The sequence below is a fragment of the Anastrepha obliqua genome, chromosome 5, assembly GCF_027943255.1.
Source record: "Anastrepha obliqua isolate idAnaObli1 chromosome 5, idAnaObli1_1.0, whole genome shotgun sequence".
NCBI lineage: Eukaryota > Metazoa > Arthropoda > Insecta > Diptera > Tephritidae > Anastrepha > Anastrepha obliqua.
In genome coordinates, this window is record NC_072896.1 from 4,600,271 (window position 1) to 4,616,918 (window position 16,648).

At 36.2% G+C, this 16,648-nt stretch overlaps 1 protein-coding gene across 2 annotated transcripts in view; it reads right to left on the reverse strand.

The window, feature by feature from the left end:
• Nucleotides 1-621: 621 nt before the first annotated feature.
• The window catches only part of LOC129246887 (thrombospondin type-1 domain-containing protein 4), a 160,300-nt gene continuing 144,273 nt past the window's right edge, over nucleotides 622-16,648 (reverse strand). Inside the window, exons 1-6 of one of the 2 annotated variants that reach the window (XM_054885600.1) lie at nucleotides 10,100-10,213; nucleotides 9,628-9,829; nucleotides 9,366-9,547; nucleotides 8,313-9,305; nucleotides 8,092-8,242; nucleotides 625-1,194 (exon numbers count right to left, since the gene is read on the reverse strand). In XM_054885600.1, coding sequence (XP_054741575.1) covers nucleotides 1,052-1,194; nucleotides 8,092-8,242; nucleotides 8,313-9,305; nucleotides 9,366-9,547; nucleotides 9,628-9,829; nucleotides 10,100-10,129 — 1,701 coding nt within the window. In that variant the 5' untranslated portion in view covers nucleotides 10,130-10,213 and the 3' untranslated portion in view covers nucleotides 625-1,051. Of the gene's footprint in view, nucleotides 1,195-8,091; nucleotides 8,243-8,312; nucleotides 9,306-9,365; nucleotides 9,548-9,627; nucleotides 9,830-10,099; nucleotides 10,214-16,648 lie in introns of those variants that run through there. The other variant, XM_054885598.1, reaches the window with a different exon arrangement.

The following is a 16,648-nucleotide window of genomic DNA, read 5'->3' on the forward strand; positions in this document are numbered from 1 at the left end:
ACACATTTGTTATTTTATTGCAGTTATTTGATTATTAAAATTAAAAAAAAAAAACATTTTTTGCAAAAATTCGAACGTTTCGTACTGTTGTGTTAAAAATTTTCAACAGTGATTTCATAACTAGAATTGTTAATCCCAAAACGATGCTAATTAAAAAAATGTATGCATGCAGTATTTAGTTTCTGAAATACAAAAAAACATTTGTTTCTAGAAAAAATATCGAAAACTTAAAACCAAAATAAATAAATTTATACACAGGCGTACATATATTTTTTGCAAAGTAATTAATAATACAATACCAGTGAATGTTTCTTGCGAATATAGCCACGGTAAAAATATGCTAAGGCAGAAAATTCCTTTAAACGCAAAAGAGAAATTTTAAGTAGCAAGAAATGATCGCTTAAAAGGTCCATTTTAGTGTTTTAATACCTTTCTTGCTATTTGGATGTTACAAAAAACTGTCGTAAAGCAAATATAGTATATTGGAATGTGCCCTAAACAAAATACATACGTAAGTCTACTATTTTTTATATTGTAACTAATTTTTGTCATTCATTTTTAAACAAAATTTCTTTGCGCCTTGAAAGTTCTTTACTAAGCACTAAATAAAATATTTCTTATATTATTTATATTGTAACTAATTTTTGTCATTCATTTTTAAACAAAATTTCTTTGCGCCTTGAAAGTTCTTTACTAAGCACTAAATAAAATATTTCTTATATTATACCTACCTTTATTTTTATAAATACTTAAAAAAATACTAAGTGTAAGCCTTAATTTCACATAAGAAAATTTCGATAAATAAAAATAATTTCCAACAATTAATCAAATCGCAATATTTTCGCTTGGATTGCAAAACAAAGTTACATTTCGTTTGTGTCGCTGTGCATTTGAAAGAACTACGGGCAATTTTTTAATACAAGTGCTTCAAATAAAAATGAACTTTTCGCATTAAAACAATGAAACAAAAACAAAATTCAGTTATAAATTAAACTAAAGTAGTGAAATTTGTTGTTGGCAGGTATCCCATGTGCCGGCTATGATCGAGTATTTAGGCGGCGCCACAGGAGTAACAGCAGTTTTGCTTGTAATAATCGTAACTGCAGAGTTTCGCTTTCACAGCCCACAGGCAGTTGTTGAACTCGTCCACACAGGAAACAGCAACGTCGTTCTGGAGAAGCTCCAGTTGCGGTTCTGAAAAAGATTTAAATTCTTGGATATTAGATAGTTGTGACTACACTCGTACATTCTTCAAATAAAGTCGCTCAATAAATATTTCAGAACCCAATTATTTTTTAGGTTTTAATCAAAAACATTTGAATTAAACAATATCTGTTTACCACATAAATATTTTTATGCGAATCATCAAACAAAAAAAGAGGTTTCATTAAATGCATAGCTTTTAAAGATTTTTTGCCTTCATTGGTCAGTTTAAAACCATTACAATTCCTATACAAGAGAGGGAGACCGCATTATATAACAAACCTAAATCTCCAATACGCATTCCCCTCTCAATTTGTTCTCTTTGGCATTTCTAGCAACCACTCGCAAAAGAAAGCGAATGATTTCTTCATTCATTATATTTTTTGTGTGTTGTTTTTTTTGCACATATTTGGAACTCAGCAGCATTTGAACTGCACAGCCACACGCACACACAAACAACTTATTCGCTGTCACACAGCGTCGCTGCATCAATAAAATTTTGATTTATTTGCATCGGAAGAGCCTCAGTACTCAATCGGAAATTGTAGCGTTCGGTTGTTAAGTAAAGTTCGTGTGAGTTTGTGGGCATTCAAAATGAATGCATAAAAGCTGTTTGTGCATATGAATGCAAAAATTGATAATTACTATGTTCAAAGTGCCGTGAATTTCGTTGCAAAAAGTTCTCTAAACAACGAATATTCGACTGAAAAAATATGCTGTCGAATAATAAAAATTAGAATGCTTCAAAATGAGAATTGAAAATTGTGTGTGCATAAATCGTCGGGTAAACAAAAAATGGCCGTACATAGAGGTGTAGGCGGATGGTAGGGGAAAATACCCATCCCCTACCCCGTCTGTTTTAAAAAAAGGGGTATAAGGGGGGGTAGAGGGGTAGTCTACTTTCTAAAAGTGAAAACCTCACTTGTCGGCGACTTGTAGTTTTTAAGTTATTTGATTTTAAAAATTGTAAAATTGACCAAGAATCCTCCTATTTTGGTTACTACAACCAGCCGAAGTGCTGCCAGACATCGTATAAACAATTTTAGAAGATAATAAATGAATAAAAATACAAAATTTTACAAATTGTTTCTATATTATATACGTCTATTCACATATATATATGTATATATATATATATATATATAGATATATTTATAGATATATTTATATACATATATATATTAATGCTTGATTTTCAGTAAAGTATGTTTGATTGTATGCATTTTGAATATATGATATATATGGGGCATTCTTTCTGAACGTGAGACCCCCTGCCCCCAGAATAGATTTTGACGAAAAGAGGTCTATGAGGGCTTAAAATGTAGGTAATTATGTTTACTTTCGAAAGCAAAGTGGCACTTCTTGAAATTCAAAATGGCGGATCCAATATGGCGGATTCAATATGGCGCAATTTTGCAGTTCGTGCATCAGATTTATGCTATGAACTGATAATAAAAAATGTGATGAATAATCAGTGACCAATAAAAATAAATAATTAACTTGGAAATATGTAAAATTAAATCCAATGCAACAATTTTACTTAAAAATAAATAAAGAAAACACGAAATAGCATAAATCTGATGCACGAACTGCAAAATTGCGCCATATTGAATCCACCATATTGGATCCGCCATTTTGAATTTCAAGAAGTGCCACTTTGCTTTCGAAAATAAACATAATTACCTACATTTTAAGCCCTCATAGACCTCTTTTCGTCAAAATCTATTCTGGGGGCAGGGGGTCTCACGTTCAGAAAGAATGCCCCATATATATATATCGTTGCCGACCAGTTTTCCCATTCCATTTTTCCCAAAACTTTTTTCCCAATGCTTACTTTTCCCAAAGGCAAATGTTCCCAAATTCTTTCATCCAAACTGTTTTTCCCAAGGCGAAAAGGAATTCTACGCAAAAATACGGTGGATTGCGTAGCCGGAGTTGGACTGATGAGGGTTATTTTTCTGAAGCGGCCGAAGGCCGCCCACGCAAAAAGGAGTTCTACGCAAAAAAAAACACAAGTTTGGGAAAAATAGGATTTTAATTGAATTGGGAAAAATTGGTTTGGGAGTTATTTTATTGGGAACAAAAGTTTTGGGAAAAATGACTTTTGGGAAAAATGAATTGGGAAAAGTGTACGGTAACCTATATATATATATATATATTTAAAAAAAAAGAAAAAAAAAGCGCCGCAGGCGAAAATTTTCACTATATTATGAAATATCTATGTTATTAAATATCTATATATAAAAAAGAATAGTTAAAAAATTTTAAAAAGAATAAATGAATAAAAAGACAGAATGTTATGGTTTGTAACTGTATTTGATGACATCAGTCAGCTTTTCAAAGGGATCATAGCAATTTTTAATTATTGACTTGCGCCAAAGATACTCTACAATGATGTCCGCGAAGTTGCTTGGATTGTTATAATTATCTTTTTGAAAGAACCGTTTTACCACCCTCCATTGAGATTCTATCCTCTGCGTATGTATACCATCGCTCGTCACAAACGGATTGTCCGGGTCGCTGTGGTTTACTTTTAGGTGCTCATACCCATGATCGCGAAAGCAGTCGTATGCTTTCCAGTAATCCGTGTGGATTGTTGTGCCTTCCGCCACATGCTTTTTAATCAAAGGTATGAGCACCTCCGCCGAACGCACGTTGTCCGGACATACCTCCAGCCTTAAGTCTTCGCTGCCGTTCTCTATCATACCGAGAACCCAATGGCCTTCCACTCTTCTCCCTAAATTAACAACAGAAATATTTTTATTAATAAAATGTTTTATATTGCAGGCATACAAAATTTACCTTTATTATATTTTCTTTTGCCGAATTTGCTCTCATCTATTTGCACGATTTTGCCCGGTCCTCCTATTTTTCCTTTGGACTCCTGCTTGTCAACCTGATATGTTACCACAGCCTCACGGCAATAACTGTACCAGTCAGTTATTGTTTCGTTAGACAAGCAGGAGCCCTCGACGAAATTTTCTTCTCTAGTCATGGCATTCGACCAGTGATGTGCATACCCATACATGATGTGAAAAATATGGGGGAACGAAATCTTGGCGTTTTCAAACCAAGTCCCGCTCGCTCTAGACACCCCAGATTTAGATCGGCATGACGCTTTTCTGCACCGAAAAATGCCCAGTGAGTGGTTGCCCCTCATATGCAGTGACATCTGTATCTTATGCTTTGTACATAATTTCGACCGCAGAATGAGGCCGTTATCCTCGGCGAATTGGACGCACTGCTCTGTTGTCCCCAATCTCCTTATCACTTTTGCAAAATTCCAGCGCTGCTTTATTTCAGCAGCAGTGAGAGCATTGCTTTTAGAAGTTGCTGGTTCTTGCAAAGTCCTTCCACTGCTTGTGGAAGGTATATTATCATCTAAAAAGTATATTAATATAATTCAATATATATATGTTTTATAAGAAATAAATTACCTGCTTCCATTTGACTCATTTTGTATTATTAAATATAATCTAAATCACTGAATCGAAAACTTTCAACGCGTTTTAAATGGCAACGGTAAATGGAAAACACGAACATGCAAAACAAAATGAAAGTAAAAATTACCGTTTTTCGAAGATGCAGGGATGCATTCCCAGTAAGTACGATAGGAGAAATTCGAGTAGGATGGGAGAAGTTTTAGTGTTTTTGTGTAAAACTCCTTTTTGCGTAGGCGGCCTTCGGCCGCACTGCAAAAAAATCACCCTTAATAGTCAAACACCGTCTCCGCTGCACATAGGAGTTTTACGTGAAGCTGAACTGTATTTCGAAAATCATATCGATATTGTATTTATATATATTTATGAACTCAATATATACACTTTAGAGGTTGTAAACCCCCATTCCCTCATTATTCTAACAAAAAAGAGTGTGTGGAAATTATGTTCCTATGATGCTTCGTTTTCAATCGCATTCTATTTTTTTATTATTTTTTGCTTCTGGCAACACTCCATTCAGCCATGCTTTTCAGTTATTGTAAATTTAGCTGGCGCGTCAAGTGTTTGCAAGTTATAAATGCAATTTAAATTGTTAATTTATGGTATACATTAATAAAAAGAGTTAAAAACGTGTGTGTATGTTAATGTAGTTTGAATATTTATTAAAATAAATTTGATAAGTGCACTTATTGTATCAAAATTTGGTGAAGGTAAAAGACAAATTTTATCAACAAATAACTTAAAAACTATTATTAACTGAATAGTGTTGGTGCTAGTTTTAGCAAAATAAGCACGAAATCAACATCTCCTGTGAATTTCATTGGAAAATTCGTAATATTTCTCTCAAAACAAGTGAGGGGGTAGTGCATGGAGTCGGAGCCAATGCGTCAATTAGTTACCATACCGACTATTTCTGACCCATTTTTGCACGTGGGCCAACGTAAATACCAAGTTTACTACGGTTACTTTAGAGAATATAATAAAGAATACTTTATAAGCTCAAGGTCAGTTGATATGTTTATTGAAAATTAAACAATTGAAGGCACACTGAAGTGGCCAAAGTTTCGTAACTGTGAACGATGAAAGTTCAGGTTGGGTGTGTGAGAGATCTAAAAAGAGAGGGTCAAAAGAGCGAAGATTTATCTATATGCGCGGAGACATCCGGATGTCAGCACAAAATGAAATTAAGAAAAGCCGTTCCATTCGCACTATCATCGTATACTAGCACGATGAAAAGATTTCAGTGCTGAGCCGTTATTCGGCTTTGAGCAAATTTGAAACAAAATACGAAAATAATACACCAATGGCACTTCGTTGCCGTCTGAACAATGACTGATTGAACGAGTGTGTGAATACATGTGAAATAATCGTGCAGAATTCGGCTGACGATTCGGATGATAGAGTACCAGATTTGCTCGTTAAGTATGGTGAAAAAAAATTTTGAGGGGAACTTTAAATTCCACGTCACTTGGCCTGTGTGTTATTGATTTTAGTTGGTATACTAACTCCAACTTCATGTCGGCTGTACAACATATTCGTCTGTTTCTTTTTCTGTTGTCGTGATATTTCTATGTGCAAAACGTTGTTACATGCGCCTTGTCAACAATAGATTACAAGACCACTGTGTGAGTAATTATGGATGTGACTTAACAATAAATAAGCGAGATAGAGAACGGCGATGTAGAGGAAAGGAATAACAATAAATTAAAAAAAGAATGCAACAATAAAATACATATAAACATATTATATTACTACGTCAGCAAATCAACTGATTTTGTCAAATTGTATATAAAATGGATAGAGGGGTTCGCGGATGTCCCCGTGAAGATTTATAAACAAAAACAGAAGGTAAGGTTACGTTAATGTAATGTATATAAAGAAAGGAATAGAAAAGGCCGAATGGGTTGGTGCGCGACTACCATTCGGAATTCACAGAGAGAACGTCGGTTCGAATCTCGGTGAAAAAACCAAAATTAAGGAAAACAGGCAATGGCAAACCTCCGAGTGTATTTCTGCCATGAAAATGCTCCTCATAAAAATATATGCCGTTCGGACTGTAGGTCCCTCCATTTGTGGAACAACATCAAGGCGCACACCACAAATACGAGGAGGATCTCGGCCAAACACCCAAAAAGGGTGTACGCGCCAATTATATATATATATATAATAGAAAAAAGCAGGCAAAGAAAACAGTTCCTTGAGAAAAAATCTGGAACTACGTTTAGGGTTGTTAATATCGCCCTTATTTAAGTTTTTTGAGTTGAATGATTAGAACTTTTTTTGTTTTGGATTAGAAGCAGTTCATTTCGATGTATATTATATTAACTTAGTTTTCTCGTGACTGTTTTGAAAACTAGTTGTGCTTACTTGGCATATCCTAAAAGCCTCGCAAAATAAATTTGGATTGAGATTTGCTTGTAACTGACTATTCGATTACGACAGAACATGGCAGGGCATAGAAGTTTGTTGATTTTCCATTATTGTCCTATGTATGTGATTTCCATATATGTTTTGATATACTTTGTACGTACTTTACTTAATACTTTAACCACTTTTATACTTAATACTTCAACCAAAAAAGGAGCAAATAAAAAAATTATTTTAAAAATATTGGATGAAACAACCGGATACTACCTTTCAGGTGATCACTTTGGAAACACTTCACTCCCTGTCCCACTAAACTTTAAGTGCATAAATGCTCAGCAGCAGTGAAGAATTGAAAAATAAACTCGATTTTTTCCGATAGATTTACTGCTTCCCTTTTTCAATGTATAAATAAGAGTCATTACATAACATCACTTATTGCACGCATTTTCTATAGCTGCGTTCGATTTCGAAAGTCTATGAATCTTTATTAAAAATTGTTCGCGATTGGCTAGCCGCATAGCCTCTTTAAGACAGACACAATTCAAGGAACGACTGCTGTGTCAGACTGTAGTGGAGGTATAAAGTGGGCTCTACACTTCTCTAATTAAAAACTGTAAGGTCGTAAGCAGCATCGACAAGGCGAGACGATGACGCCTTCAAGCCCAAAAGCCTTCCGCAGCGTCTGCTCGCTAATCGACGGCTGCACAAAATATTTGACTTTTAGCAAGCGGCTGAGTTGGAAATGCTGCTCGCTCCAGCTAAATTTAAGATGGCAGCTCCATCGAATGGGTCGGGACCCTGAGCTAACAGCCTATCGCTACTGAAATATAATTGGTACTGAAATCGAAACAAATGGAAGGAATGCTACCGATATTTAGCAACATCTTTTAGCATGGGCGGCGCTCTAGCAAATTATAATAATAATAATCCATTTAAAATACCTGCCTCCCTAGTAATAATTTAAGTAATTAATAAAAAAAATAATTTGTATATAATATACAGTTATTGTAAGTTTTTTTTTCATCGAAAGCATGATGATCCCAGATATCTCACTGCAGAGTAAACTACTCTTGTATCTTACCGTCACAGTTATGCGTGTTACAGCTGCGATAGATGGGCTCTCGGAGTGAGTAACGACACTTGGCCGATTCACGCATCGCACCCTCACGTTCGTCATACTCCAAGCACTTCACTGAACGACGTTGAGTACCGCCATCGCAGGTTTTCGTGCACTGTAATTGAGTTAAAAGAAAAACTTTTGTCAAAAATTCATTTTTAATTTCGATTGAATATCCCTCTCACCTCCGACCACTCGGAGTAATGCCAACGCGGTCCGCAGTACTCCACCTCTTCATGTGAGCAGTTTTCCATTATTTGCGGCTTCAGCTCCGGCTTGCAATCTTCATCCTTCACAATCTGCTGCTGGTGTATGCAGTAAACTGGTCGGGTGCGAGTTAAATTAAAACAGTTTCCATTACATGGCGTCCACGGACCAGCGAACCATTCACCCTTTTCACAATCGCGACTTCGTTCACATGATCGCGTAATCTCTGGTGTTGCACGTGAGTCGCAGCGTTCTGTATTCGGTTTTGAACGATCACAGGAAATAGTGCGATATTCGACGCCTGTACCACATTCAGCAGAGCAAAATTGATTCCAATCGGACATTAACCAAATACCAGATTTGTCAGTCTTATCGCGTCCGCGATAATTATGAGTTCCATTAGCGCCTGAATGTGCCGTGCGGTAACGTGCCACATGTGAACGACGTCGATTCTTCGGGCAATCACATGGCTTGCGTTGATTGGGCATCTCGTCCATACAAGCCGAATTGTCAACGTGTATAACAATGCCGGAAGCGAGCTCTTGTACGCAACTTAAATCACGCTCACGGTAGCCGTCACCCTGTTGACAATGACACTCGCTCCAATCTTCTATGCGCCAATAGGCGGGACAGGGTTGAGTATTGCAGCGCAACAGGTTTTCGTTTAGCATTGGTTTTTCGGAATGCATGCAACGGCGCTGGGAGTAATAGCGTATTGGATTCTCCCGCACGCAGCGCACAATTGGCGTCTGTATGCCACCACCGCAGGTTTTCGAACAGGCGCTAAAGCCTACCACTTTCCAGTTGAAGCGACGACGTCGGCCAGAGCGCGAATTGCTTGCAAAACTTTCCTCTGGACCATTTTTCAAAAACCCTTCACTTTCCACCGATAGCTCATTTTCTTCTGAGTCAGAGGTTATGGGCAGTAAATACTCGTATTTTATACCCGGATTCGAGGACTTGCTGTATATCTGTAATATAGTGAATTATTCTCCATTAAATCGTGTATTATTTAATTTTGCTTTACATACCATCAACTCCAGCATTTCTCTTATGGGACCCATGCAAGTAATCCACTCCGTAACTCCATCGCCATGCTGCAGTCCGTCAATACGATGGTAGTTGAAAATCGCGCCTAAAGCTTCATAGGCACCGCTATCCGAAGCGCTATTATCGCCATTAAATATGTATTTCTGATCGGGTGTACGCAGCACTACGAAGGAGAGAAGATTTGGTTTAATTATAGAATTTTAATTGAAAATATGTAAAATGTTGTTTGTTGCAAGGAGTTACCTAGTAAATTTATGCTGTTTCCCAGTTCGGTGATAGAAATATTCGAGGCACCCGCTGGTATTGTGGCCACGTGCACGTAAGCGTCTTCTGGTAGTGGGTCGCGTGTAAAGATACCCGTTATTGGACGGCAAATTAAACCACCGCAACTCACTGATCCACTGTTGGCGGAAAGCCCGGTGATGATGCCAGTGGCATGGACGGCCTGAAAACAAATAGGGAAATCATAGAAAAACATTAGAAAGGAAATAGTTTTATGCTCGTATTTATAAAATATCGAAGTAAGAATATTTTTATAGATCTTAAAGTTTTTCAGGTGCTTGGGAGACCTCCTTCAGAGAGAAGATTTTTATCACCATTTTCTCTCAACTTCAAGTTTCTTACGCGCTTTTAATTAGCACCAAGTTTTGTAAAAGAGTTATGTAACTGTGATATACAATAATTAAAATTTTGAAATATTTTATACGGAACTCACCAGAAAAGCCAGCAACAGTTTCTCCAACATTATAAAGCACTTAAAATCTCAATCAGTTCTACTAATTTAAACTCGAGTATTTAGCATCCACGAAAGTCTATACATACAAACTTTTAAGTTGTCTTCAATAAAAACATCACAAAAACAAATTTAAACCGAAGAAAGTGAATAGCGATGGCAGCGAAGGAGCTGATCAATAAATCTTACTTAGGTAGTAGAGGAAATTAACATACGAAGAGGCAAAGCATGCAGTACAGGTGAAAAAAAACGTTTAAATTTATGTATAAAGGCAATTAGATTGATTTAGTTATAATTAAAGCATCGAGTAGCTGGAATTCAGCGAAACACGACGATCATTAATGAAATCAGCATTTCAAACAATTGGCTCAGACTCACTCGCACACAAGTGCCAATAAATTAAAGCATGAATGAATACGTTTTCAAAGGTACCCTTGAAGCAAACAATGCGGCAAGTTTGTATGTAGTTATGAAGGCATATGATAGCTTTTTAAAGCATTTCCTTTCTTTCATTTGCCGGTGAGTAGTAATATAAACATTTATTGGACTATTAAATTTATTGACCTATAATTCTTTGCTGAGCACTGTTTGCGTCTTGCGCTCCCATGTATTGTCATTTTAATTAAAAGTGTTAATTCGGGCATTAATTCACGCATAATTAAGTGATAAATTACAAAACTGTGCACTCAATTATTCATGATATCTACCACGTAGATCCCAAGTAACTTAACAATAACGCCATTGATAATAGAAAATTTAGTAGGCGACGTTCAAAGGGGTGTAGTAACAAGGGCCGTTTGAAAAGTACGGCAAAGTAAGAGACATGGCATTATTGGCGCATATCGAGATTATATGTACTTAGTAGCTTCTCTTGAAAGAACAGACACCAAGTTTCAGCCAGTTTGGCCTAGTTCTTTGTGCTTGGCATTCGTTTGAATCGAGGAAGTCGAGAAATTTTTCTTTTTCACCGAGTGATTTTTCTTTCACCAGCTTACGCCCCAGCAGTTGTGGTCGCAAAATTAAAGGAAATAGTGTTACAACACGTTTCACATCCACCCTCACCATTCTCCAGACATGGCTCGCTCGAATCCATCCACTACTATTTGTTCCACAATTTGAAGAACTGACAGCCGGGAAAACGATTGTTTTTTCAAACGTGGAAGTCATTGCAGAAACGAGTCGCTATTTTTCAGACTTGGATAAATCTTGTTAGTCGGCGGGGATTAACAAACTAGAACAGCGTTGGACGAAGTGTATGAGCCTAAAAGAAGAGTATGTCGAAATATAAAAAAAATGACAATGACTTTTCAAACGACCCTCATATTTGATGGAAACGCTACCGAACTCACAAATATTTGATTAAAAGTTATAAAAAATTAAATAGTCAGAATTTATGACGAAACGCGAAAAACAGGTTTCAAAAAAATTCATTTAGGTGCAGAAAATATGTCCATATGTAGATATATTAGGGTGACTCACCAAAAAAAATTGAAGGTTTTCCACCAGGAATAAAAAACATGTTAAATTTGAAGACTTTTTCCCAAATATTTCTAAAAATATTGGGCCTAACGTGAGTTGGATCGATTTGAAAACATTCCCAAAAGTAGAGTTTTATATAAATAAAATTAGTTTGTTTGTACCTATTTCAAAAAAACCGTTTAGTAGGTTCGTTTGATTTTATAACAAAGTAATGAAGTTTTTGGTCAATTCTCGACTATTTTTTGGAAAACTATTTTAGTTCTACCTTCTCCAAACTGGATAAAGAGGCAAAGCGAATGGGTTTGGTGATGAACGAGGACAAAACGAAGTACCTCTTGTCTTCAAACAAAGAGTCGGCGCACTCGCGTATCAGTACCCATGTCATTGTTGACAGTTATGATTTCGAGGTTGCAAAGACTTCGTATACTTAGGAACCAGAATTAACACCCATAACAATGTCAGCCTTTAAAACCAACGAAGAATCGCTCTTGCCAACAAGTGCTACTTTGGACTAAGTAGGCAACTGAGCAGTAAAGTCCTCTCTCGACGAACAAAACTAACACTCTACAAGACTCTCATCAGGCCCGTCCTAACGTGTGGCGCAGAAGCTTGGACGATGACAACATCCGATGAAGCGACGCTTGGAGTGTTTGAGAGAACCATTCTACGTAAGATTTTTAGACCTTTGCACTTTGGCAACGGCGAATGCGATGGAACGATGAGCTGTATGAGGTTTATGACGACATAGACATGTTGTCCGAATAGATACAAACGCTCCGGCTTTGAAAGAATTCGATGCGGTACCAGCTAATGTAGCAAAGGAAGAGGAAGGCCTTCTCTGCGTTGGAAAGATCAGGTGGAGAAGGACTTGGCTTCACTTGGTGTGTCCAATTGGCGCCGGTTAGCACGAGAAAGAAACGACTGGCACGTTTTGTTAAACTCGGCGAAAATCGCGTAAGCGGTTATCGCGCCAATTGAGAAGAAGAAGAGTTTAGGGAAAACTTGTATAGCTCAGACAAATTTTTACCCATTACCATAAAGTGTCGGTGGAAAGCATTTTTTTCACTTTGTTATTTCTTGGTAAATTCACTTCCCTTTATTTTTTGCAAATCTTATTATTTCGATTATTTGCATCCGAAGTAGCCGTATTTTGATTTCGTTGACAAAATTATTAAATATTTTATGCAGGCCTTTTCAGTTTAAACTCTTCTATCAACCCAAGTGATTTCTAAAGCAAAATATTTTAGAAAACTAATTTTATTATTAAAAGCTCGATAATATTTATCCGAGATATTTTTACGAAAGACTTAAGATATATTAAATTTTAAAATTCCCTTAAAAACACAGTACCGATTTGTTATCGGATGGAGAGTGATGCACCCTAATGTTTACATAATAATACCCTTTATCTAAATAACTATGAAGTAGGCACACAATCGCACGCTTTATAGGCGCAGAAAATTGAATGCCATATTTCGGCATTATGGTCATTATAATTCTCATACATACACACACACAATGCCAAATCACTCACGCAATCTTCATATTTATTACACCTCCGGTGCTTGCCTACTATTAATATACGTTTTTTAGCGCATAAATCACAAATAAAAATCTATATTCTTACATTTTCCATGTGTCCATAAATTACCGCTCTTCATGCACCGTCACATATACACGCACACATACATACATACATGAAGGTGAATTGTACAAACAGACAAACTCGTTGAGTAACACATTTTATTTTCCGCATTTGCACTTTGATCCCCATACAACAAATTAATCAGTGAAATCACCAATGTTTGCCAACAATTTACATCTCTATAGATACACTTAACAACCTAGCAGATACAATTTTTTGTGATTTACAAGCGCAAGCGTAGAGAGTAATCCAACAAAGGTGCTTTCATATGAATATCGAATCCATACACACAAGCACACGTATATATGTACATATATGTACGCATGGCAGCATGTGGTAAACATTGGCTGGTACAGTTAGTTGTTGTTTTGCATGCAACAAGTGACGGTGAGGTCAGCTGATAAGAAAGTCAGGAAACCAAAGTTGTTGGCTAGAAAAGAAAAGCTGCCAAGGTATGCATTCATGAATTCAGGCAAAAGAATGGAAAGAAAGGTGTGAAAATGTGTATTGCATATAAATGCGCTTAAATTATCATTTTTTTAATTCTAAAGAAATAGTATACAAAATAATATGTGGGGAGTAGCTCACTTGTGTGTTTGGATACCGAAAAGGGATCTATACCTAAATTGGTTAATAAAAAACTTTGCAGTGTGCAATTTCATTTCCTTCATTTTTTTCTCACATTTTCAAATGGCTGCGTAAAATTTTTTTACATTTTTATACAGTCTTTAATCGAAATGCTCTTCTTCGATTCTCTTCAACCTTACGCCAAAAGAAATCTTAATCAAAAGCAAATTTTGTTTCACTTCAACTTTTCACGTGCAGCATAGCTGCTGGTACCAAATATTGCTTGCAGCAAGTATTAGCCTTTGGGCAGTACGTTTTCGTCATTTGAACAACACACAACTCGACATTCCATCGTCTGCGGTAAACCGCTTAACTAAAAAGACTATTGACTAGCACTTGGACTAAATTTGTTTAATGGTTCTACAGTACTATAGGGCTCTAGTCTATAAAGCTCTGTCTCAATTTTCTAAGTTAAAGATTAATTTGCTATGTATGCAAACTGCTCAGATTGCTCTCAAACATTAGTCTATGTGAGCTCACCACAAAAGCCAATACCATTCCAATGACAAAGCGGTTACTCATCAACACAAAACAACGGAAATACAAACAACATCAATACTAGAAGATTCATAGGAACTCGTCTATTTTAACTGGAAGGCTGTGTGCGCGTTTAGATGACACATTTTAAGCCCACCTTTTGCTTACCTATGCGTATCGCGACTCTTAAAATTCATAACAATAATAATAATAATAAAGACAGCGCACTTTAATAGAGAACAAAACAAAGCAATTAGTGGAATCAGCGTTGCTCTGGGTGTATGGCCATGTCGGCATTTCTAATAATGAAAAGGCTGATAATGCAGCGAATTACTTTGGACTAGCAACTACTTTTCAATATAAGGTACACGATTATAACGACCTGAAGAAAATGTTAAGACAACAACACTCCCACCTAAAGAGACTCACAGAATGGAAAAATTACCAGCTTCGATACTCCAACCTTAACCCGACTGGCGATAAACTTCTCTACCCCAGCAACATCACTCACCCACTTTAAAAACATGGAACGCACTGGTGCAGACGAAATGTGGTTTCAATAGGATGAAATTACAGCTCAGTTATTCCATTGAGTTGTTAATAACGAAATTAAATGATAACATTATCTCTCGATTTGGGTCTGTGAACTGACCCACCACATCATGTGGATTAACACCAATCGATTATTTTCTGTGAGGATATGCAAAGTCATTAGTGTAGACTAAAAACCAGTGACAATTGACGACCTGGAAGCCTGCATTGATCGAGTATAGCATTAATACGACCAGCTATGATGACGGTTTGCAGTTCGCCAGGAAAGCCAGAGGTGGGCATACTTATGTACGCCCAAAGTCATATTTAAATATTAATGGTATACAAAAATTATACAAACTTCCGAATAAAAATATATATATTTTTTTCATTATTTAGTCTATGAAATAATAACTTCTCACAGACTATAAACAATAATACTTAAACTAGAGCATCGAATTAAGAATATTAGTAAAAATTGTTTTAGGCAAAGCCAACTCAGATTTTAAGATTTGGCTAAAGTCGCAAAAAGCCCTTCCAATAGCCCTTCCTTCTGGTCTTATCTGCATAGAAAGGCAACGAAGCACAAAGATACCTCCGCGGTGCATTAAATTTTATTCTCTCCAAAAGCGATTCACGGCCATTAATTCCTTGGATAATGCAAAAATAAAAAGTTAAAGAGAATATTGACCTCCTTTTCTTCGAGCGATTTCAAATTGAGGAGCACTAAACGTGCACTATTCAAAGGTATAGGATCCGAGAAGCCCAATAAATGTAAGGTAAATTTGGGGAACCTCTTCTGCATGCGCAGCACCTTCTCCTATCCTATCTATGAGGGATTGATGGAAAAGGCGATAGATTATTGCAGTATACTCCAAATGCGAACGAACAAAGAGGTATGTATATAGTAAAGCAGTTTTTTGGTGTATGGATCAGTAAATTCAGTGCTTTTCAAATGACAAAAATAAATTGTTGCTGATGAATGAAAATTTAGTATAAAAAAAAATGCCAAGGACCTTAAATTCCTGAAGCTATTGCAAGTTACCTCCAGAGCAGCTGCAATCAGTTTTTAATAAATTGCATAATTTTGAAAACCCAACATGGACGCATTTTTCAATATTCAATGAAAGATGTGATCTCAAGCACCAATAAAATAAATCCTCTAGTTCGTACTGGAGTTTCATCGAATCAGCGGTGTTCTTAATGAGTAAATAAGAATCGTCGGCGTATAATGGTATAATGGAAAGTTGGCGAACGAAAAGCAAGACCCATGCCATTCATAGACAAAATAACCAGCAATGGACCCAGAATGCTACCTTGCGGTACGCCAGAAGTTACGAAAAAGGGGAATGAAAAATGGATTGCAAACTCATTATTTAAATTTTTATTTTTTATTTAAAGTGCTCATCATCTAAAAAAACACTGGTTATCAGAAATGATAGTGAATGGCGGTCGCAAATAAAATTTTGATGTTCCAAAATTTTGAATATTTATTCCTTAAGCGAAATTCTTTAATTAAACTTATAATGAAAGATCTCATAAGAATTTACAGTTATAAATATATTTATATGTCGGAAATGCGAGTACTCTAATGCGATTCACACCATTGAATACTTAAATTTAATTGCGTGTTTTCTCCAAAATTTTCTTTTAATTTATTGCATAAACGAAGCATAACTTGCAAACGCGCAGCTAATTGCCAGCCCATATAAAAAATGGTTTGTTTACATATTTTATTTTATGCGCATTTTTAACAAATTATTTAGTGAGCA